The sequence below is a fragment of the Centruroides vittatus genome, unplaced genomic scaffold (assembly GCF_030686945.1).
Source record: "Centruroides vittatus isolate TY-2023 unplaced genomic scaffold, ASM3068694v2 scaffold_324, whole genome shotgun sequence".
Classification (NCBI taxonomy): domain Eukaryota; kingdom Metazoa; phylum Arthropoda; class Arachnida; order Scorpiones; family Buthidae; genus Centruroides; species Centruroides vittatus.
In genome coordinates, this window is record NW_027122701.1 from 57,524 (window position 1) to 83,035 (window position 25,512).

Here is a 25,512-nt window from a genome sequence, read left to right on the forward strand (position 1 = left end):
TGGCTAGGAGGGCAAAACTAAACACTGCGGCCCATTGCACCCTAGACTTTTTAGGTACGGTACATCCTCATTTATTTTGGTAAAGTATGTCGTAAAAATTATCTTCGTTTCACTGGATAGACTTTGATGTTGTGATGACGTAATTGGTGCTAGAAAATTGTTTTATCTAGAAAACTGTTATGCATATGGAGTAGTACTGTACATATTGTGTGAACAATTCTTTTCGTGCATGAAAAACATCAAAATGCTAAAAGAAATAGATTGAGTGATTTCCATTTAACTGATATTCTTAGAATTAAGACCAGTACCATAAACGGAGATATTGACAATATTATAAAAGGAAAGCAATGTCAAAAATTGCATTGAATTTATTTTTATCTTGTGTGAATATACTGTATATATATTAACATAAGATTTTACTGTCAATAATACAGTATTTTTTGTAATTATATATATATTTGTTATTAAAATTTGATATTCATATTTTGAACTTTTTAAAAGCATATATTTTATATGAAGTACCTTTGTGGCCCGATGAATATAAGTAAATTTCTAATTTGGCCCATAAAGAAAAAAGATTGGACAACCCTGGCATAGACAAAACAAGTTGACTGAAGTCTAGCAGTTGGAGGAGTCGAGAAGTAATTAGAAACGAGTACAGCATCGCAGAATAACTAAACCTAGCAAGAATTCTGCGATAACGAACATGGCTCCGTTGTCAGAGTATACGAATAATTTAAATTGTCAACAGTTATCTCGAGTATGTTACTGTTTTGAGAAATGTGTTTTCTGAGTGTGTATGATTTTGAAAGAAAAGTAATGTTGTGATCAAATTTTGTTTTAAAGTCGGTTTAACACTTACATAAAAGCTTTGGAAATAGCGGAAAATGCTTTTTATTTATTCTATTTTCACGTTTAAACATTGTGGGAGATTAACGAAAGGTTTTTGCAGTTCTCCGAACAAACATTAAAAAACACAATAAAACAGACATATAAATCAGTTACAAATAACAAATACAGAATGTAGCGAAATACTACAATGCACTTAATTACAAAATTTTGGAACTAGAATTCTGCTAAGCACAGTAATGAGAGAACTTTTATGTAATAAAGCTGTTATAAAACTGGGTTTTTCTGGACTTCTTCCCGCACATTCTGAGGTGTGTACAGGGACGCCTGTACATTGAGGCACGTGCCCCTCTTTGTCGTCGGGTTGTCCTTTTCTTAATCCCCAAGAGAGCTTTAAGATTTAATGTTATTTTAAATTAGTTACTCATTTTCATCACAGAAAACTTTTTACTGATGACAAAATTAAAAACTCGTTTTTGTTATTAACTGAAAATTTGTTCTAGCGGATGGTGATTGTTCGGTCGAGTATCGAGGATCACTGTATTTGATTAACGCGATTTTGATACATTCGGTAGCATAGAGGGATTAATTAACTGCGTTAATCAAGGGATATCTGTTATATATATATATATATATATATATATATATGCACGTACGATACCATTTTTTATAGTTTGTGTTCCCCTTTTCACAGTCTGCGGGCGCCGCGGGATTATTATTAAGTGATGGTATTATCCACTGTCTCAGATGGCAGTTTGAGTCAGCTAGTATCAATATCTCCTTCATCTTCCCATTCAATGTATCTTAGTTTCTAAACTTATCTTCTATAATAATAAATTAAATAAAATAATTATATAACAGTGTAATTACAAAGACTCGCGCTGCTGGCGCATCGCCGATTCTAGATCGATATTGCTGAATTTGCGAGTTTGGAGCATATATTATATATCCAAACACCATCCTGTAAGTCTAGAAGTTTGACAATGGCATTTGTAACGTCGAGCATGATTCCACTAACGTTCTAAACGCCATTGTCAAACTTCTATGGCGGCGCTGAACGTCCGACGTTCACGTTTTTGCGATGAAAACTTTGGCCGCAACCTCGCTATTGTCCTTTCTGTTCAATGTAACTTCTGCTAACAGTTTTCCTGATAATGTGATTCTTCATGAGCATGACTTCGTATCGATAACATTTTTTAGACTGATGATAGATTATATTGTAACTCCAAACAATTTTTTTAAAGAGACTAGGCTGCTTGCCTAGACTCAGACCTCTCCCCGTTGTAGGGGTCCATGCTTTTTGTTTTTTTTTTTTTTTTTAACTCTTTCCCCCCAGTGGGCACTAAGAGGGCCTCTTATAGTAAGCCCATTATGGGTACGGCCAGGCCCACAAATGGGACGGCCGGGTGGTGAGCGACGGGGACCGACATATCCAGACGTACCCCTCCCGAAAAAATCCTGGGGATTTTTCGACTCGTCCGGATTCGATCCCGGGTCCCCCAGGGCGGCAGGCTGCTAACCTTGACCGCTCGGCCATCCGGCTGCAGGGGTCCATGCTAGTAGCCACTGACTTACTCCTTACCCCCTTCACCTGGGCTACGTGATTTGTGAATGTTTCTGGATATGTCGAGCCCGGTCCCTCATTACTCGATCGTTTTATTGTGAGCTTGGCCGAACCCAGGAGGGGTTTGAAAAAGGCCATTTTAGTGTCTACAGGGCTGAAAGAGTTTTAAAAAAAAAGTACCCAGTTCTCGTGACGGAAACTCTACCGATATTCGTACGTTAGTTAGTAGAATAAAGTAATTTAAATTGAGTGTTTGCTTTTATATAATATCAATTCAAATCTATCTTGTCAGTTAATTTTTGTACAATGATATTAATTTAGTTGATTATATTTTTTCCCCCAGAACGGAATAGTATAAAAAAATATTCTGAAATAATTTACTAAAGGCGCATAATATTAATAATATAAAAACAAAATTGTTCAAATTTATTATGAAGTTTTATTTTTTTCTATTGATATTTTAATAATCGTAAAATAAATAAATAATTTTTCATTGCGAGAAAATTTTATACTCACTAGGTGGTGTTTGATACTCCTCCCCCTATACTGTTGTGTACTATAGAAAGTTTATTGTAATTGATTTATTTTTATTTATTAAATTCAAAATGTGGGTAATACTGAATTTGGTATTATCTGTGAACACTAAGGAAGACTTCAAATGAATTTCCAGGAAAATTGGATTACTAAAAAGATATGGTGCTCGAGTATACATATAATCTGGATTAAACAGCTTTAGTATTGAAACTTTTGGCTTGATGAGTGTCGTCTGTGAAAAATATTGTGCAAACTTTTTTAATGATAGAGAATTACTTTTAAGTAAAGAGTGTTGATTATGGCTGCATGTAAACAAACATCACAAGAATTTATTCAGGACGTATTTTCTCCAATGGTGGCAGTTTTATGTAGTCAAGATGCAAAAAATACGTGCAAAAAGAATAATTTGACTTTTGTAGAACTTTTACAGCCCTTTTGCCGTATAAATACTGAAGGTAAGTATTTATAAAGTTGATTTTAAAACAGTACACTAAACAGTTCTAAATTTGAAATGTTCTAACAGAGAGACTACTAATATTTCTAATAAGAATTATTTCTTACTGTTTCTGGCACAGTGTAACTTTGCTGGTCTACATCTTATTGAAATTGTTCTACTGCCTATGAGATTGCAAAAAATGTAAAGGAATCATAAGTTGACAGTCTTTTCAGTAAAATTGCAGCTCTGAATGAGGTGGATGGGACCTTATCAGAGCTGTAGACCAGGAATGGGCAATCTTTTTCTATGTAAGGGCGACATTTAAAACTTTTGAAGTGATGTGGGCCCCCATACAAGAGAGAAAAGAAAACAAAATTGAGTAAATTACAATGATTTATTCATATATGATTATAAGTTAACATAAGTATACTTAATTTGACTTCTGTCACTGATGTGAATGTAATATATCTGGAATATTTAGTTGATTATTAGTCACTGCTAGTTTTAAATTAGTTTTGATACTGTTAGCCAATTTCTTGGTTCACATTTTACTAAATTTTTACCTAGTTGTAGAAAATAACATTAAAATTTTTGGTGCATACTTTCTTAGTCTGGAAATTGATATATTTATTAATATTTTGTGCGACATGGGCTGCACAAAATATTAATGCGGGCCGGGGTTGCCCATAGGAGTATGGCCTTGCTGTAGACCATGCCTGTAGAAATGTTCTAACAGAGAGACTACTAATATTTCTAATAAGAATTATTTCTTACTGTTTCTGGCACAGTGTAACTTTGCCAGAAGTCAAAGGATCTGATAGTCTATATAGGACCCTTTGCAAGATATAGCCCCCTGAAATAAGCCTATCTGAAATTTTGAAGACCTTCAAAAATAGGGTAAAATTTAAGTGAAAAACTTCAGAACTATTTCTCAAAACAATGCTAAGAATCAACTGTGTTCCAGTTACTAGAGATGGATAAAAGCTCATAAAACACGAGAAATGCCATTGCGCTGACTACTACTGGGGTATATCTGTGTTCTATATACTACACCACCATATCTCACAAATGGTCACATGTATACCATTGGTTTCTTTGATTTTGAGCTTGCTTAAGGTCCTAACTGCTGCATTCAGAGCTGCAATTTTTCCAGCTCTGAATGCAGCAGAGCTCAGAATTATTTCTTAATGTTTTTGGTACAGTTTAGCTCTGCTGGTCTACATCTTATTAAAATTGTTCTATTGCTTGTAAAATGCAAAAAATTCAAAATTTACACAAAAACTTTTGTTTACAGAAAAACAGTTTAATTACAAATGCTTTCAGCTTTTTTAAAGACCATCTTCAGGTAAAATACAGAATCAAACAAAATGAAAGAATAGAATGTAACATAAATGCTTTGGAAAAAAAATGCAAAAAATGTAAAGGAATCATAAGTTGATAGCCTTTTCCAGGGCCGGATTTACCAATCTAGGGGCCCTGGGCACAAATTCGGTGGGGCCCCCCTTTAAGAGTAGGCAAATTTGATGATTTAGAAAATTTACACAAAATACTGTACTTTCAACTAGATTTCAACTAGGAAGTTGTAAATTTCATTTAAAAATAAGGTTATTGTAAACATACATATATTTTATTGTGTAAAACTAATTATTTTAATTTAATTGAAAAATACCTATGTAAAATTTTTTTCCCGAAATTTTCCGATGTTCATAGGTTTATCCCGGGTTTGGTTTTCTTTGCCTGTGGCCCTTGTGATTAGGCCACACTAGGCTGTCGCAGTAATAGGAAAAAAAAAATTATGTTTAAACATAGTTTTGTGGGGGCCCTGGGCACCGGCCCCAAATGTCCTTATGTAAATCCAGCCCTGGCCTTTTCTAAGATAGAGATCCTAAAACCATGTAATAATGTGCAAATTATGATCTAAAATTGTAAAATTGTTTAGTCTGTTCATTGAAAGAATCAATTTGAGAACAATGTTATGCATGTTGTTGTTTCAGTTAAACCAATTAACATATTTCCTAATGATGTCAGACTTCACTTAATAAGTCTGGAAATATTTGAATTTTATTTTCTCTCACTAGATGGCAGCACAACTTTCCAGTTAATTGTGTTAATTTTTTATAGCACATAATAACTGTAAAGAATCATGCATTTAACAACTATTATGATTTGTTCTATTTTTATTTATATGGCAATATACGAGGCAGGTTTTTTAAGTAAGTACTGTTTCAAAATAGGGCCGCTGCAGTGCTGCAGTTGGTGTTTTGCAAATGCGTGCTGAGTACCTACATCTGTTGGCTAGCCACAGATGCCATTACAGAAGCATTCATTCATTTTATGTTTGTTTTTGTGTGTTTAAAATGCCTCAGACAATTGAAAATCACGCTGATTGTGAAGTATGCGCGATGATTCATTTTCTTAATGCGAAAGACGTGAAAGCAGCTGACATTCATTGGCAGATTAGTGAGGTGTATGGAAAAAATATTATGAATGATGGAATGGTAAGAAAATGGATTAGAGCATTTAAAGATGGCTGTACTAATGTCCACAACAAGGGGCATAGTAGGTGACCGTCTGTCATTACTGAAGACTTGGTGCAGAAAGTTGATGCGAAAGTTTGAGAAAACAGATGCTTTATGATTTTGTCATCCAAAACAAAAGTTGTGGCAAGCTCAGTAAGGAGATTGTTTTGCTTCATGACAATACTCGTCCACATGTAGCTCAACAAACCCAAAACCTTATCACATCATATGGCTGGGAACAACTTGATCACCCTCCATATAGCCCTGATCTAGTGCCTACTGACTACCACTTGTTCCTCCACTAGAAAAAGCATCTAGGTGGTCAGTGCTATGATGATGATGTTAAAATGGCTGTGCTTCACTGGTTGGCAAATCAGGCACCAGGTTTCTGAGGATGGAATTTAGAAACTGGTTGTATGATATATGATAAGTGCCTTAATATTGGAGGAAATTATGTTGAAAAGTAGATTAAGATACAGGCTTTCATGTAAGAATAAAATTGTTAAAAAATTGCACTTGTGTTTTTTTAATATGAAAACAGTACTTACTTAAAAAACACACCTTGTACAATAATTGTTTTGTTATCAGTTTAGATATAAGTTTGGCTTGGCTGCTCTTTACCAGTATTTTTTGGTCCTGAAAGGAACCTTTAACTTTTTAACTTTTTATGATGTCAATCTGACAGTGGAATGAGATCTTCATTCACTTTCAGAAGAGTTGCTCAGTGACACTAATTGCAAGTTGTTCCACAATGTTGTCCATTCAGCCAGTGGATTCCCTATATTATTCTGTAATTTTTTCTAAATGATGAATTGCTACTATTCTGTTTTCTTTAGTTATTGATGCAAAAACATTGTTCCCTAACTTTTTCAACTTGAACATAGTGTTATTTTGAGTGATATATACTTTTAATTGAGCCCATATTAATTCAATGGGATTAAATTCACAATGATAGGGAGGCAAGTGAATGACCTCTGGATGCAGCCTCTTCAACAATTTCATAGCATACCCTGGAGTTCTTATACATCTTAATTTCATAAAGCTCAGCTCTGTATAATTGATCAGGAAATGAAATTCTATAATTAGCCAGTCTATCATTTCTTGTTTTTGACTATTGCTTGACAGAAGTTGCCCAGTTGACAACTATGATAAGGAGCATAGTCCATAAAAGTGTATGAATTTTTTTTTGGAATGTTGGTAATAAGTTGATTCTTAAACCATTTTAGAAAAACACCCATTTCTTTATGGTAGTTCAAACAGAAACAAGCTGTGTTGAGAATAAAACCATTTTCGTTTCTAACATGAAGAATTATTAATCATCTGCCTTTTCCAATAGAGGCTTTCAATATAGTTGCATTGACTTGCTAGAATTTTGATACAGTATGATAATCATTCACCCACATCTCATCTAAATATATACATGTCCAGCTTTAATCCATAGTTTGAACTGTTCACACAAAATTAATTCTGTATGCAATAATGTCATTTCTTTTCATAAGTATGGAGCTTATACTGGTTAACTTTACAATAATAAAATCTGAGCTTCTTGACCATCTTCCTTAATCATTCAATGCATCCGTTAAAACTTTTAAGTCAATACGTAAACAATGTAGAGTTGGAATTTTTCCTGCACATTATAAACTATGAATATTATGTACAGCAAGTACATAGGAATGTTGTGCAGTAACTCAAACTTTTGTGAATAGTTTAATTTTAATAAGACATTAATGAAACTAAATAGTTTGAGTTTTCTTTTTGTTTTGTTCATCTCTTTGATGTATTTAATAATTGTCAAATAAAGTATTCATTCAAACTATGAATATGTCACCAAATTACTAATAAATTAAAATTGTCTACAGAATCATCTACAGTATTTGTTCTTGGCCTATTTTTTTTCCAGGAAAGACTTTGCTTCTTTAAGAATAACAGTTGCCATTGAACAGCTGAAGTTTGTAGCCATGGCTATCTGCTGTCTTACCTGATTTACTGGCAGTAATGATTTTCCTCTCTCTTTTTTCTTTAGAAAAATATTGCTGCACATTATAAATCACCTCCTGAGTCTGACTTTGTAGTGAACTTCCTCATATTCTAATACCAGAACATGAAGCTTCCATAACACTGTTTATAATGGTGGTGATATATAATGACAAATAAAGAAGAAAGCAGAAGTAACTTGCCACAACTAAGTGATCAATGGCTGATGCTCATTGATTAATAATCAATTATTTCCATAGACAGACTGTGGTTTTTCAAGAAAATTCATATCATTATTTAAAAGGGGAAAAATAAGCAATATTATTATTTTTTTTAGTTAGTTTTTCATAATGACTTTAAATTTTTCATTTAACATTTAAATATGTGAAGCAACTATTTGAAAATCATAGATTTAAAGGATAGAAAGCATCTAGAATGTGTTTTCAGCACTTTTATATGTGTGCATACTTGCAAATAGGATGAGTTTGTTCTGAGTATTCAGATAGGCAGTTTTGTTCTGAGTCTTTATTGAGAATCATTAGTCATTGAAGCATTATTAGTAAAGACAAGGAAACAAAACAAAATTAGTAAAGATAACTTGCTAGTTGCATTATATCTTTACAAATTAGTAAAAATAAAATACAATTAGCAGGCTTAGTCTAAATATCTTAGTTTTCTTATCATATCTACAAAACAGACTGACATTACAGCTTGCAAAACAGAATTTTTAAGTCAATTTGAGACATTTTGTTTTAATTTGAAACATTGTAATGTGTCAAATTGACTTAATATTTGTAATGTCAAAATGTAAACAGTAAATTTTTAGAACAAATTTATCTGATTTATTTTCTTATAAATTTAAATAGTTTAAATTTCTTTATTTAATTTTTAGAATTGGAAAGATATATGACTTAGGATTTCCACCCCCCATTTAACAGTATAATCCAGATACAAAAAATAAAATACATAAAAGCAAACTGAACAAAAAAGTTTAATTTTTTTGAGAAAATTCATTTATTTTTGTCACCACCAACATTTCAGTAATAAGTTTCTAACAAGTTTTATTTTTATGGATATCATAATTTAATAATGAAGTTTTAAATGGGTTTATCTACTTTAGTTGTTCGTATAAATCATAAGTCTATTTAAAAGAGATTATGTATCAATGGACCATAAGCTTTGTTATTTTTATCAGTGACAAAATTGATATAAGTTACGGATTTTATCATTACGTATATAAAATTACTTTTATCAGTTGTGAAATTTAAATAGTACAAATATTTAAGTAAGTTTAAATAAATGTTTTATGATGATATAATTTAAAATATTGATCACACATTTTATCACTATTGAAGGTTTATCTTAATATTTCTATCAATATCAGATTTAAAGAAAATACTTCACAGTGTTCAAAAAGTTATAGATTATTATTTAATAAGATCCTTACTTAGTTTAAAATGAACTGATGTAAATTACATTACAATTTTATTATTTATTATTTCCTAAAATATAATTTATATTTTATAGTAGGATTATATTTCTTATTATCATTTTTCTCAAACTATCCTACTTTTTATCATTAAAGTATATTCACTACTTCATTCAAATCAGTCCCAAATAATAGAAAATGAAACATCACAAATTTCTTCAACCAGAAAGATCTGTATTATAAGATGAAATTTCTTAAGTTTTCTGTCAGAAAATGAAGCAAATAAACGAATCTAATGACACCCAGAAATATATGCTTAAATGTAACACGAAGAAAAGCTGAATGAGGGGAGACAATATGCCACACAGAGCATAGCAGACCAAACAATATTGTGACCTATGACTGAAAAAATGTAAAACACACTAATAGTAGATAACGCTGTCTAATACAAATATGTCTTAGCACAGAGATTACATTTTTACTTTCTTTCACATCTTCTTTTAATTAATTTATCATTAAAATCAAGATATTTGTTTAATGTAATAAAATAAATAAAATTATCTAATTTTTACTATTGCATGGAAAAAATAAGTGTAAATTGTTAGTTTGAATTATCCAATATTTCTATATTTCATTCATTTACATGTAGTTGTTATTAAAGAAAATTCATTTTCTTTTCATTCTGTCTGTTGGGTTTTTTCTTTTGAGACAATAATGTTTATGAAAAAAATTGTTCATTAGCAAAGTTTATGCTTTTAACAGGATTTAGTTTTTAGGAAATGATAGAGCTAGTATTTTGTAAGGATTCTTTTCATTTGAAAATAAAGTACAGGTATCCCTCATACAACATGGTTTGAAAATTGGGGATATACCTCATATTATATGACTTGACTTCCAGTTTCACTTTAACATGGTTTCGGAAATGCTCCATACAGAATTTTGCAATTTTTAAGGGTAAACTTCATTATTTCATTTTTTCCCCCCATGGTTTAAGGCCCTTTACTGCTCAGAGAGCACAAAAAGGCCATATTATTTGATATTTTTTTTATTCAAGTAAACTTGTGTGTTGACTCAAATTTGCCCTCGGATTTCAGAATATTGAAATTTTCAAATTATTTTGATTTTTGTCAGGTTTACTTTAATGAAAAAAATGATAGCACATGGAAAAAAAAATATTGCACTAACTTTCCCATCAACTGGGTGTCGTCTTCATTGTTTCAGGCTTTAGTCCTTAAGACTATTATGTGTTTTCTTTTTATAGATTAATCTTTGTATTTAGGAAAGTTTATTTAAACATTTTTAGGTAGATGTTATTAAACTTTTTTTTAACTGTAGGTATTATTTAGGCTACCTATGATTACTTCATTTGTAAACATGATGAATGAAATACAGCAGTACTCAAACAATTCAGTATTCGAACACAAATTCTGGAAAAAAGTCACTTAGTACTCAACTGAAGAAATGTGACTTGCTAGAACAAATTTTCAATTAATAACATATTTTTATTTCGTCATAAAAATTTTTTTATGATAAAAATAAAAAATATGTAATTGTTGCTGATACTTCTGATCAAGATCAACAAAAAAACTGAAATGACAATGATACTTTGTAAAAAGAAAACACTGGTTTAATTAAAATTAATACAGTACTTTTAATTACAATTGTAATTAGTAATTGATTGTAAATAAATTATTGATTGATTTAATAAACGTATTTCTCTTAGTAATGAAAAAGAATAGTATACTTTTGCTAACTTCTGGAACTTAACCCCATGTTTGGCATTAGTCCTTTGTTTTGTATACAGGGTTCTTATGCACCTGGAAAATCAACCCTACTTTTTATTGTGTTTTTGGATTCCTCATTGCAGTAAATGAAAAATGGCAAAGTTTAATCAAAATTGATCAATCAAATTTTGAGAACAAATGCGATTCTGTAAGACATGGAAGAGGCTTTATTAATGCTCTGCCTCACTGATGTGCAGATAACCCATAGGTTATGTATGTTTGATTCCTGTTGCCAGGAATCAAATGCAAAAATTGCCATTGGATGTGGAGGGCGATTTTACCAAAAAAGGACAAGAGTTGTGAGGGGGAGGACCCCTAAATAAAAGAGAAGGTCTGATGACACAACAGAGGAGTTTGCTGTCATCCAGTTATCATTGAATTGTGTGTGTGACCAGCCACTTGCCATTGCCAATCCTAGCTGTCGCCACCCAGGCAAATCCATCCCCGTTAAAGAAAAGAAAACACCGCTCCTGAGGACAGCGACTCCATCCATCCAGAAAATTTGGAACTTCAATCTCTATGAACTCTTAAGGTATTTATCAACGCGCAAACGATTGTAAGCTCTCTCTCTCTCTCTCTCTCTCTCGCGGTCAGGGTTGTGATGATAATGATAAGGTTCCTATATATATATATATATATCATATTATTAGCATCTGCTAAGCATCTGTATAACGATAAGGTTCACCCTTCTACATGTCCTATTATTAGCATCTGAAATATTATCGTAGAACTTGTAAATAATATATTGATTAATAAATGGGTATTTTTGTTAAATGATAACTTGTGGAGTGTACTACTACTGGGTCTTCATCCACCTCCATTCTGAGTCTGAAAGCCTATGACGCAACTGCTCGCGCAACGAAATTAGCAGCCAACCCAGTTTCTGTGTCTGTCCATAAAGACACGGGGGTGTCAGTACTGACACTTGTACACTTGTAGCTGACAGGGGCGTAAGACCAGGTGCACTCAGTGGTATTACCTGGCTTGAAAATAAAGAAAAGAACGCAGAAGGCAAAGGTGAAAATACAGAAAATAGGATAGGGGCGGAAAAAGGGAGGTAGAGGGCGTCTTCATCGGATTTATTAAACCAAAATAAACAAAAGAAAAAAAAAATACAGAGATTAAATAACAAACAGTACATTAGTAACATTGAAAATGTACCAAACACACGCCCACTACACTTTGTGGAAGCGACTTAGGTAGAATTTACATTATATACATTTGTGATCAATTGTTGAAGAAAAGTTTACACTACACAAATGCACTCACTGTCGTGATGATCGAGAGTCGGATTCCAACACTCCAGTTGAAGCAAGGAAGTCCATGAGACTTTTAAAAAGTTTTTGATCCGTCACGAATCAAAAAGTTGAATCCGTCATTTTGCATGGCCAGTTGAGTCCTTGGGAGAGTGCAGTCCTTAGAAGTGGTTCTCGTTCATGTGTGAAGTTATCACAGTCAAATATATAATGATAAACGTCTTGTATTGAGGTGTTGTTACAGCTGCATAAGGGAGTGTCTCTGTGACCAAACCGGTGAAGATAGGCCTCAAGGTTGCCATGTCCGGTAAAAATTTGTGTATTTATATATGTGATGGAAAGATGCTTCAGTTTAAGTCTTGTCTCTATGTTAGGGATGAAGGAAAATGTTATCCTTCCAGTGTTACCATTTTCCCATTCCCCTCTGCCAAAGGCTGATAGCTGTAGCATGAACAGTGTTCTTGATACTGGTGTAGGGAATGTCACTGAACTCAGGAGGGGAGGAAGAATTTGCACTTAACTTTGCTTGTTTATCAGCTGCCTCATTGCCAGCTAAGCCTGCATGTCCTTTTACCCAGGTTAACACGATTGAATTACTGTTGTTTTGGATTTCATGAAACACCATATGAGAAAAGTAACATGTTGGATTTTTGAGCTTTTGGATGGCAGTTTGGCTATCGCTGCAAATCCTTACTACTTGGTTCTCAATCCCATATTGCTAAGATGATTAACAGCTTTAAAAATGGCATACAGTTCTGCTTGAGGGACTGTACAGAAACTTTCTAGCCTGTATCCAGCAGTATAAATCGGAGTTGTTGACTTATTTTTCATTATAACATATGCTGCACCTACCTTATCATTTTGTTTTGAGCCGTCCGTGAAAATCGTGTAAGTAGCTGAGACTTTATCTTCCAGAGATTTAATTGCAATGGATGAGTATTTTGCTGGATGAATGTTAAAGATTTCGTGAGGCAGTGGGCGTTCTGTGACTAGCCTGTTAAGGAGGGATATGCTCATGTTAGGAAGAAGACCAATGTGAATATAGTCAACAATTTCGTCATCATTCTGATATGTGATTCCATTTTTTCCTAGGTACCAATTCCACATCACTTCTTTGGCCCTAATATGTAGGGGGAGCACATCTGCAATTACCTGTAGAGTCGCAGTAGGGGCCATTCGATATGCTTTGCAAAGCCGAATGAGAGTAATGTGTTGAATTTTATTCAGTTTCTTATGAGTCCTAATTGTATCCGTGCAGGTTGCCCAGAAAGGTGCTCCATAAAGGATCGTTGTTTCTATACAGCCTCTGTAAATAATCTTGATGTTCCTGTCATTCAATCCCCATCCTTTGTTAGATAAATGAAGAAGGGCATTGGAGAGTTTAATTGCCCTGTCAGACATTTGATTTAAGTGTGTGGTCCACGTGAGCCCTTGATCAAATATAATTTCCAAGTATTTGAAATTCTTTGTATTTTTAATTCTATTGTTGTTAATAACTATCCTGAATGCCTTTTTTAACTGGTGTCCTTTTGACATAACCATATTTTGGCATTTTCTGTAATTAATGTTTAGTTTATTTAGTTCACACCAGTTGTTGATTTTTCCCAACAGTAAGTTTGCCTCTATTTGGAGAACTTCACTATTTTTGTGAGAAATCATGACAAGGGTGTCGTCTGCAAAACCCTGTATTTTCCAATTACAATTTTTTCTTGTATTGTTGATGTGGAGAAGACTGTCATAGTATTGACAAGGCATCAAAGAGGTAACGACCCAGCAGTCACAAAAGCAAGTGTGGTTTTGAAGGCAATTTGAAAGCAAGTGTGGTTTTGCAATGGGGCAGGTTATATATCAACTTTAAATTGCAATTATAAACTTGTTAAACAGCTTTTCCTTTATCTAAATTGCTTTATCATGTTGCATTTTTATTAAGAATGAAATACAAAATTTGTATTAGGGCAAGAAAGTGGCACTTCTGCACATTTTCTGGACATTACGCTAATTCTGAACACCACCACCAACATTTATAAAGCCATCTTATAATCCGTTGTTTATTCCTTGGGCTTCCCATGATGAAATTAACTACAAGCTGATGGACTTCAGGGTCCTTATTAAAAGAGCCCACACACATTGTCAAACTATCCAAGAGAGAATGCAGGAGCTTAGAATACATCAAAGCACTTTGCTACCAATTTGATTTCAAACAACACTTCATAACATCTATGATCAAGAGATACAAGCTGGAAATGGAAGATACAGAAAAGATACACAGCCAGGTATACAATTGTTGACTATGTATCATCCGTCCAACACAGCTACAAGGAAATAAGAGCAGTTACAGGGTCTAAAATTATATTTAGAAGAAACCCTACCATCTATAAAATAGTACAAAATGACAAGGAGTTGACCTGTTAAATATTCCAGGAATATATAGAATACCAATTAAGGATAGAAGAGTTATGTATGATTTATGTTACATCAGACCCATCAAGAGGTCACTGACACAAAGATGACTTCCAGAAGGCTAACCTAGCCACTGCCCTAGCAGCATATGTAATTTCCAACTATAATTCTATCACAGTCAATTGGAACCAAACCAGAATAATACAGAAAGTTTAGAGTACACAAAACATCAGATATAAGGAGGCATGGCACATTTATAAATCAATATCCATCAAACAATACATTAATTACAAAGACTAAAACACATTGTCAACAGCTTGGAAAGTTTTCTTAGATTTTTACTCCAAATGACACTTGAGCAAAAGTATGGAAATATATGGAGAATTTACCTATTTCTCATTTTGTATATATTTTAAATTTTTTGTATTTTTTATTGTTTTGATATTTTTTCTACATTTTTCTGTTAACATATTTAGTCCATTTATGCATTTTTGTATTTTTAAAAGTCCACTAAACATTATTTCTTGTCATTCTTCAGTCCATCCCATCTTGTCTTTAGCCTAATTTAAATGCATTGATTTGTTAAAGGTGGTTTCAACTTCATTTTTAAATATTTTACATTGTCATTGTTTTTCAAATTCTCCAAATGGTTTCATGAGATACATCTACTGGTAATTCAGCAGCAACTTGCCTTGTTGACATGTTTTAGTTAGTTATGAGCTTCAAAACTTCTGTCTTATTCTTGAATGTTAAACATTTAGTCCGTTCTGACTTCCTTTTTTACCTGTAATTTTCACCTTGTTGCAAAATGTTTAGAATAGCATTCGTAGATCTATTTACAGCTGCAGCAATTTGCCTCAGAGACTTGCCTGAACCACTCAAATAATGTTTGTGTATTTTTTGTATTTCTTGCTCCTGTAGTACAGTTCCATGAGGCGTTGTTGAAAATGTTTATATAACATTAAATAAAACATTCAAAAAAGCTACCAGGACAGTTAAAAATGATGATATCTAATGTAGTGGTAATATTTTTAATTCTTATTATGATAAATTTATTTTTAAGAGACTTAATTGGTGTATCTATACTTTTGTAACACATTAAAAAATGAATATTTGTGAAAAAAAATTTATGCTGCTTTATGAAATGTTGAAAAAACTTGATAAAATAATTAAAATAATAATAAAAATAATTAATAATATTTCCAGTAATAATTTCAAAATAAATTGTGAAAAAACTCAAAATTTATGGTGTTCCTATACTTTTGTAACAGACTGTATACTTGAGTAAAGACTTTCATAAACATAATAGAATACTCGTGAATTAGCCAGTAATTGTGTGTTACTCCCATGTGCAATTACTGCTTGCCTGTTCACCCCATATTTTTGGCAGCAAAACTGGCACCATATGCCTCGTACTGGGAGTGTCACTTTACAGCCCATACATGACACTTCCCCCTTAGTGAGTAACATAATTGTCCAAATATTTTGGGGGTTGCATGCTCTGTTTAGGCCCCTTGACTTATGATAGCACTGGCAAAACTTCTTGTGGTGGTTCTGGTGCTTCGAGGCTTGAAGACAGATCTGCTGGAGTTGAGTCCTCTCGTTCAGGTTTGCTGTTTAATTTGGTCATGATGCCTATGGAAACTATGGCCTTCTGAGTCTCTGGCCCTATATGAGACTGGACCGGTTTGATGGATTATTCTTCTGGGAATCCAAATTGGAATCTTTGGGTGTATTGTAGTTCCAGATTAAAACGGTCTGATTTGGTAAATGGATGAATTGGTTTATTTTGGAGGAGCTTGCCTCCTTGTTTTTTTCGCACCTTGGCATCCAAATCGGGATGACAAGTGTTAGATAGATGACTGGCATGACTCTATTGTTAAAGGAAAAGTATGATGTACAGGGGCAAGCCACTACTAATTTGAGGTGGAGAGCATATATTTTAAATTAAATAAATTAAAAATATGATTGAAAATTGCAGCCTGGCATTGTGATGGTGTCACAATAAATAATTGCTCATTGTCTTTCATTTTCCTGTATGTCTTATCATATCCATTATCACTGTAGTAATAACTATTAAAATTAGTGAATTTGTATTTACATGCTATGGGTGTATACAGTCAAATATTACTGTATTTGAAAATAATTTTTAAATTAAAATTGCTGTCATATAAGCTTTGTGTGTAATACACATTGTCACACAAATCAAGATAGGTTTTTTTTAATTCTTTAGTTATCTTAGGTTTTTAATGAAAATTATAATTATTTTTTGTTTTTATTAATATATTCTGGGAATAAATAAAACAAAATTTAATAATAATAAGTTAATCAATAAATAATAAAATTATTAATTATATTAAATTATTAATAGAATAATCCCAATTATCCAAGATAATGTGGACGTTTGAGGTTATCTCAATAATCAAATACTAAGATAACACATGGAATATTTGATAAATTAGTAAATAAACTGGATTTTGATGCCTTAACATTTATACTCTATTTTATTTTTAGATTATATTCCTATTTATTGAACATAATTACTTTTAAATTATACAATAAAACATTTTAAATTTTAATTATAACTATTTATTAAAGCAAATGTAAGCTTATAATTATAATTATAATTAAATAAAATTTCATTAATCTTTTTTGAAATTCATATTATTGTGAGAAGTTGAAAGATTAAATTTTTTTTAAAACTTGTATAGTACCTTTAGAGTACTATACATGAGCTGATCAAGATGCAAGAAACCAACTGTATTGTACCATGTTTTCTTGTTTTTGTTGAAAAGTACTTGTCCAGAATTCACCTGAGATATAGTGAAACCCAGTTTAAATGAGTTTTACTTAATCAGACTCTACTGTATTACATGTTCAGGGAAACAAATGAAATATTATATTTCTTATTTTAAGTTCAACTTTAGATAATTATGGACAGCATAATTTTAAAAATTTCTAATGATAATGGTATGTAAATAAATTTAAATTACTTCTTGACTTATTGGTTTGTGTATATTTATGTGTACTGTATACTAAAAAGTTTTCACATAAAACAACTCAGTTTAGCATTTTTATTTAGATTAATATTTATATTTTAGAAAATGTAGTACTAAGAATATAGATGATAGCCTTCTTTTGTGTTGTTATTGCTAAAAGGGAATTTTACAAGTATTGTGATAAATTCATTTTTAAAGTAGTTTACAAGTAAGATGTTAGAACAGTAAACTTTTAGTGGTTTTGAAAAATTTCAGTTCTATCATCAGAATATTAATTAAAAATGCAAATTAAAAAAGAAAGCAATTTTTTCAGTGTTTAATCATATTTTTATTATTATTATTATTATTTCTGACTCTCAAAAATGCCTTATTAGTCAGGGTCAATTGAAAACAGTTCGTTAAAAATTATTAGTCCAATGGGTTATTTATATGACGGTTCAGGATGCTATAAATTTGCACTCTGTAAGTAGATCTTTTCTATGAAAATACTGGCTTGCCAGATTTATGTAATTATTATGAATGTAGGAATAATGTTAATGATTAATAAGAATGAACTATATGTCAAAATATGCTACAAAATAAAAAGGTATAAAATAATATTTTAAAAACGATTTTAAAAAATTAATAAAATGAAATTCAAATTTAAATACTACATATTTATAAAACTATAGGAACATAAAAAATTATTCCATATATTGTACTTACTTGTGTACTCTATGTAATTATGAAAATACTAATCAAATAATCAAGTTGGATTTATTATTAGGCTTGACTATTTGATTAGTAATATGATTTGGATTTGGTTTCTTATTTACTTATAAGAATATTTTGTGACTTGTTGAAATCAATAAAAATTACATCATATCTAGATAGATTACTGATTGACAACAATATTAAAATCTGTAGCTTGAATTATATGTTAAACGAAAATCAAATTGCCAGAATAGTTTTTATGGATTATTTTTTGGGACAAGTTTATTAAGATATCTTAGAAATCTATATATTTAAAACTATAAGTTTATTAAATTATAGGCTTCAAAATAACCAATAAACTAATTTGATAGTTTGATTGCTTCATTTAGTAATTAATATTTCATAATTTTAATAAATTTACAAAGAAATTTTTCATTGTCACTTCATAATAACTTTAATATTTAATGCAGAAGTCTACATAAAATATTAAAAAAAACCTGAAAATGTAAATATTTTTGGTATTCTTAATGCCATTTGCAAGCCTCTTTTTTTTGTTAGACTTGAAATATTTGAAGATTAGCATGTAAGAATTAGAAAATTTATGGATATAGGAATTTGTTTACATTTTTTTTATTTTGTTTTCTCCAAGATAAATTAATTGTATATTTTTTATCAGCTTTATTAAAACTAATAGCTTAACAACACAGCTAAAATTTATCAACATACTTACATAGGTGGCTTTTGTTTCAACCTCTGATCGTGCAGGTAAACAGCCAATCAAGTGGAAGGAGGTGAGTATGCGCAGAGGGCAATTGTGCATCTCCTCCACTGTAGCCACTATCACTTCTGTCATTATGCCATTGTAAGCTTAATTGCAGGTATTTAAATGTGGCTGCTACAATTGACTCTCTGCCAAGTGTGAGTTGTGTAGTGTAATTTGGTTTCTTCAAGCAGAAGGGAATAGTGCTACAAAATTCATTGAAGAATGAAATATAGTATATGGTGAAAACTTTTAAGTGATGGTGTTGTGCATGAATGGTGTAGGAAATTTAAAGAAGGCTGAACTGATGTTCATGATGAAGGGGAACAAGGATGCAAGTCTGTCACAACAGAAGACATTGTTCAACGAGTTGACAAAGTGGTTTGAAAAATACAGATTTACCATAAGTGAGTTCTGTGTGGAATTTCCTGAAGTTTCAAGATCATCTGTTTACTGGGTCATAACAGATCACCTATACCAGCGTTTCTCAAAGTGGGCGATAACGCCCCCTTGTGGGCGGTGAGTAAATCTAGGGGGGCGCTGGAGGCAGGGTACTGAACGGTGATCAAAGGTAAAAGTTTCCTTTCCTCTGTCAAACGGATAGGGAAGTAAGGTTGTGTCTGTGCAAACTCTAGTTTTAACCGTTAGTTTCGCCAGTTTATTTTGGATTACCACGGGCTTGTGGACTACCATCTCGTCCAGTACGTCAACCCGGTTCGTTCAATATACTTTTTGTCTCAATATCTTAATTTGGGGGAGTAGATTAATTTCTAAGTCCTTGGTTTTCGATCGTTTCTAAGTTGTGGGAAGGTTTTTTTTTGGGAGGTGGCACCGGGGGGTTTTTTTACGCTATGCTTCATTTAGTTGCCCCTAAGGTTGGGTTAGGATAGATTAATTATATATCGAGTTACGGCGAGTTTTAGATTTTATATAAGCTTTTATGGGAAATTTTCAAATGTAAAACGACCGTTAGAGCCGTTTAACGTTCTTTCTAACGGTCCGCTTTAAATCTTAACGATTTTCTAACGTTTTTATTCTCATTGCCGCATTTATCTTTCGTTCAATTTTTCTTTCTTTCTTTCTTTCTTATATATATAGTTAAGTTAAGCTAGTTTGCACTTAAGAGTACATTCTTGTAATTTATTAGTTAAGCTTTCATTTGTGTTGTCGTGTTTTCGTTGCAAGACTACAGTCTTGATCGGAATCAGGGTAGCTTGCGTTACTTAGTACTTTTGTGAGTGTTTGATGGCGACGGGCAACTCATCGAAATTTCTTGACGAGGCGCTCAAGCTCCTCGATGAGCTTAAGGGTTATCTTGCTAGAAATAGAAATAGGAAGTTGGGCTCAGGAGCCCATTCGCGGTTTATAACTGTTCAGTTCCAGCGGTTGATTGATCTAGCGAGTTCCACAGTGTCAACTTGTTCTGTTCTTGATTCCATTGACACTCGGTTGGATTCGCTTATCACCAAGGGTGATCTCGATGGCGCGTTTACTGCACATGCTGAGAGGACTGGGGCGGTTTTCTCTGAGGTCTTAGAGGCCGTTCGTGGATTGCAGCGGGTTGTTCCAGCGTCGGGGTCGGCGGTTGGTGATCTCACTGATGCATTTGCTGCACATGCAGAGAGAACGGACGCTGTTATCTCTGAGGTGTTGGAAACCGTTCGTGGAGTGCAGCAGGTTGTGCCGGCTTCAGGGCCGGTGGTATCCAGGGCACCCGGGCTTTATAGTGACGCTGTTAAGCTTCCTGCTCTACCCTTGGATTCAGTTTCAGTGCCTTCCAAATCTTGTCACACTGTACTGGTGTACAGTAACCCTGAGTCTAACGACTCTGAGCTTACCAGAAAGGTCCTAACTTCTGGAATCAATCCGCATAGCTTAAAAATAGGTGTTCAGAAAATACGCCGTATTCAAAAAGGCGGGATTGCTGTTGATTTGGGATGTAGAGCAGATGTGGGAATTTTATGTAATGCTGTTTCTGAGGTTTCCGGTTTACGTTCAGTTATTCCGAAAAAGAGACGCCCACTAATCAAGATTAGCTCGGTACCTAAATCTATTGAGAGGGACCAGCTCTTAGATGCCATTTATGAGCAGAACAGCCGGGTTGCCGTGTTATATTCCAGAGAAACATTTCTGGAGAAAATTAGAGTGCGTTTTCCAATTGGACAGCATAGTACCACTTTCGTTTCTTGGATTGCAGAGGTCTCACCGGACCTCAGGTGTTTCCTCCTAAAAGAGGAGAAGGTGAACTTGCAGTGGACTAGGTGTAGTGTTGTAGACTTTCTCCCATCGAATCAATGTTTCAAATGCCTTAAATTTGGGCATTTCGCCAAGAATTGCGATGCAGAAGATCGTACATGCAGTCAGTGTGGAGGCAATCACGCCTTCAAAGATTGCGATAAGAAAACAGAAACTCCAAAATGTATGAACTGCATTAGAGAGAATAATAAGAAAATAGATCATAATGCGCTCGATAAAGTCTGTCCTGCCTTTATTCGATCAAGAACACAGCTCCTTGCCAGAATAGACTATGGCATCTAACAGAAATACTGACACTTGCCGTAGCAACTCTCAACTACGCATTGTACAGATTAATCTGGAACGAGCGATCTCTGCCAGCTCTCAGCTCCGACAGGAGATTAACAACTATGATATCGCTTTAGTGCAGGAGCCCTATTGTCGCAAGAATAGGGTAGCTTGTTTTAGCAACAAAGACATTATCATTCAGAGCCAGGATGAACGACCGTGGGCCGCAGTCATTGTTACTAACCCTACCTTGGCCATTATCTCCCACCCAAAGTTTTGTTCATCTACCTGCATTTGTATCGAGGTCTGCCTTCCTGATTTACACATTATCATCTTCAACGTCTATTGCTCGAGTAAGTCAGATATCTATGAAACCATTCAGAACTTGGAGTCGGCTGTGACTCATTTCAGTAACCATAGATTTTTAATTTCGGGTGACTTTAATGCGCATTCGCCTACTTGGGGGGGCGAGTATAGAGACGGCAGGGGTGAGGCCATGGAGAACTTTATTGCTGCACATGGCCTTCTGGTTGTTAATGACCCAGACTCTCCACCAACCTTTTCGTCATCTAATGGTCATTCTTGGATTGACCTGACCATCTGTTCTAAAGGCCTCTGCTCTGTTATTCAGGATTGGCAGGTAGGCATTTTTGACTGCCTCTCTGACCACGAGTGTATAACCTATAATCTAGGCTGCAATAATTTGCAGGTTGCAGAAGCTTCGAACAATAAGAATGCTTTCAATACCAAGGCAGCTGATTGGTGCAAATTTCAGGACACTATTCAGCAAATCGGCAGACCTTCATCTAGGATTGTATCACATACTGAGGCCAAAGCCTATATTGAGTCAGCTATTATCCAAATCTCTTCTGCATGCGTGGAATCCATTCCTAGGAGGAAGAACAAAAAACGGATAACTCCATGGTGGAATTCGGATTTATCTCTTATGCGCCAGAACAACAACAGACTGCGCAGGGTATTTCAGAGATGTCATGATCAAAGGAGGGAGGAACTGCGAATGCAGTACCTCTCTTACCAGAGAGGGTATAAGGAGGCCATTAAGAAGGCAAAACTTGATTCTTGGAAGTCCTTCTGCGCAGGTGCAGGTAAAGACCCATGGGGGTTTATATATAAGCTATGTGTAAACAAACTCAAAACTCCTAGTTTTTTTAGTAGTAATATTGACAGCCCTGCCAGTCTTGAGACCACAGTTTCCGGCCTTTTCGATTATTTCTGTCCTTCTGACTCCCTCGTGGAGGACACTCCCGAGCACTCTGCAATTAGAAGATGCAGGAATGATGGTGAGCTCTCAGAGGATGACCCGCCTTTTACCTTTTCTGAGGTCAATGACTCTATAAACCGTCTCCCAAGGAACAAAGCCACGGGTCTAGATGGGATAAACAAAGACATTATTCTAACAATATGGAAAACCTGCCCAGATCTACTTCTCAGCATTCTCAACTTTTGCCTCAAGTTCGGTATCTTCCCTCAGCCATGGAAGAGGGCTCTTTTTGTTTTAATTCCGAAAAATCGGGGAAAACCTGTTGACATTCAAAACATGCGAAATATCTCCTTGTTGTCAATCTTGGGGAAGATCTTAGATAGGCTCCTTTTTAATCGCATTTATTGGTTTTGGGAATCCAGAGGACTGTTCCATGATTCCCAATATGGTTTCCGGTGCCAGCGTGGAGCTGTTGATGCATTGATGGACTTAGTTGGGCACATCAAACATTTGCTACGAAGCAACAAATTTGTCTTTGGCCTCAGCCTAGATCTGAAAAATGCATTCAATTCGGCCTGGTGGCCGCAAATTTTACGCAGATTGGGTGAGAGCAATTGTCCGGCTAACTTATTCCATCTTGCTGCTAATTATTTTAAGGATAGAGAAGCAATTATCTCTCTGGGGCATCTTCAATTTACACGTAAGCTACAACGTGGCTGTCCACAGGGGTCTGTTTGTGGGCCCCTGTTCTGGGATATTTTATTCGATAACTTCTTCCGTACTGATTTCGGCTACCAATGTCGTGTCTATGCATATGCAGACGATGCCTTCTTGGTTTTTCCTGCTCCATCAAGAAACTACATAGAAAGGGCAGCTACTGACATTCTTAAGAAAGTGTACAACTGGGGTATGAGTAATAAACTCAGTTTTAACATGGCAAAAACTAAGGGAATCGTTTTCTCCTCTCCGGGTGCCTCCGATCTTTACAGACGTGTACCTTGTATCAGGTTTCGTAATGAATCGATAAAGGTTGTAAGTCATCTCACTTTCCTTGGGGTTGTGATTGATCATAAACTCTCTTGGAAACAGCATATAAAACACATTACTAGTCGAAGTAACTTGACCTTTAATGGTCTTTTAAGGGTCGCTAGATGTAATTGGGGCCTCGGTCTTGAGGCAACTAATGCCATATATGATTGCCTGTTTTTACCAACCATTTCATATGCATCTGCTGTTTGGAGCGCTGCTGCCTCTCAATCTCATAACCATCGGCTTCTGAGGTCTGCACAACGGATTGCCTTATTACGACTTACCAGGTGCTATTCCACTGTTTCAAATGCAGCCCTCCCTGTTGTGGCTGGGAAGCTCCCCATCCTACAGTTTCTCCAATTTAATAGCAAACGTTTCTGTATCTCTAGGGGCAGGGATGTTGATATTAATGGAACCATCTTTAATGCCACCATGTTTGAATTAGACAGGCCTGTATCTACACTCCCACATCCTGCTTTAAGGAAGGGACTCTCTCCTCGCGTTACCTCTACAGAGATTGAAGCTTTTACAGATGGATCCAAATCGACGGATGGCACGGCAAGTGCCTTTGTGATCTTTCAGGCCGGTGAAGAGGTCTACAATAATTCCTTTGCTCTACACCCAGAATGCTCTGTCTTCCAAGCTGAGATCTTTGCTGTGCTGATGGCAATCAACTGGTGCAACACTAACTTTGTGAACAAACTGATAAACATCTTCACAGACAGTGCTGCGACTGTTGCTGTTTTGGGGAATAAAGATAACACTCACCCTGTTGCGAACGACATCTTCGCTGCAGCTTCTACGTCTTTTAACAAATATGCCATCAATTGGATCAAAGGACACAGCGGCATTCCGGGTAATGAACGGGCTGACTTTCTGGCACGAAACGTAACGCCTAATCCTGATACCCCTCCTGCCTACAATCTCATTCCTAAGTCAAGACTTAAATACCTTATCTGGGACAATGCCTTGGAGACCTGGCAACTGGATTGGGACAAGATCCCAGAACAACACATAACAAGACGTTTTATCCCAAAGGTCAAGGAACGTATTCAAAGCAAATGGATTCAACCCACACATGATTTAGTCCAATTTTTGACTGAACACGGGCGCTTTCGTGCTTACCTGAAAAGGTTTCACCATTCTAATTCTGACTGCTGTCAGCTCTGTGGGGTGCGGGACGGTGTCATGCACTATTTATACAACTGTCCTATGCTGGATGACATTAGGCATCAGTGCATGCAGCATGCCAATATAAGCAATCTAGACTGGCCAGTAAAGCCTGATTTTTTTCTACAAAACAACAGCAACTTTAACTTGTTAAAGAAATTTGTTGCACTCTACTCCATTAGATGTGGGATCCGTTGACCTGCTCTCTTGTGATCCGATTCACTCTAGCCTTGATGCCAATGTTTTTACATGCCTTGCTCTGCTATTACAGCATTTAGGCTTTGATGTACAGTAATTTTATTTTAGTTATAGTGCACTTTTATTTTTTTTAATCATTTATTTAATTTTTATTCTTTTTTATTTTAATTCAT

At 34.4% G+C, this 25,512-nt stretch overlaps 1 protein-coding gene across 1 annotated transcript in view; it reads left to right on the forward strand.

Annotated features, from left to right (window-relative positions):
- The first annotated feature begins 2,943 nt into the window (after positions 1–2,943).
- Positions 2,944–25,512, forward strand: part of l(3)76BDm (trafficking protein particle complex subunit 8 homolog l(3)76BDm) — a 127,452-nt gene continuing 104,883 nt past the window's right edge. The window contains exon 1 of the mRNA XM_067286038.1: positions 2,944–3,402. Coding sequence (XP_067142139.1) covers positions 3,246–3,402 — 157 coding nt within the window. The 5' untranslated portion in view covers positions 2,944–3,245. The remainder of the gene's footprint in view (positions 3,403–25,512) is intronic.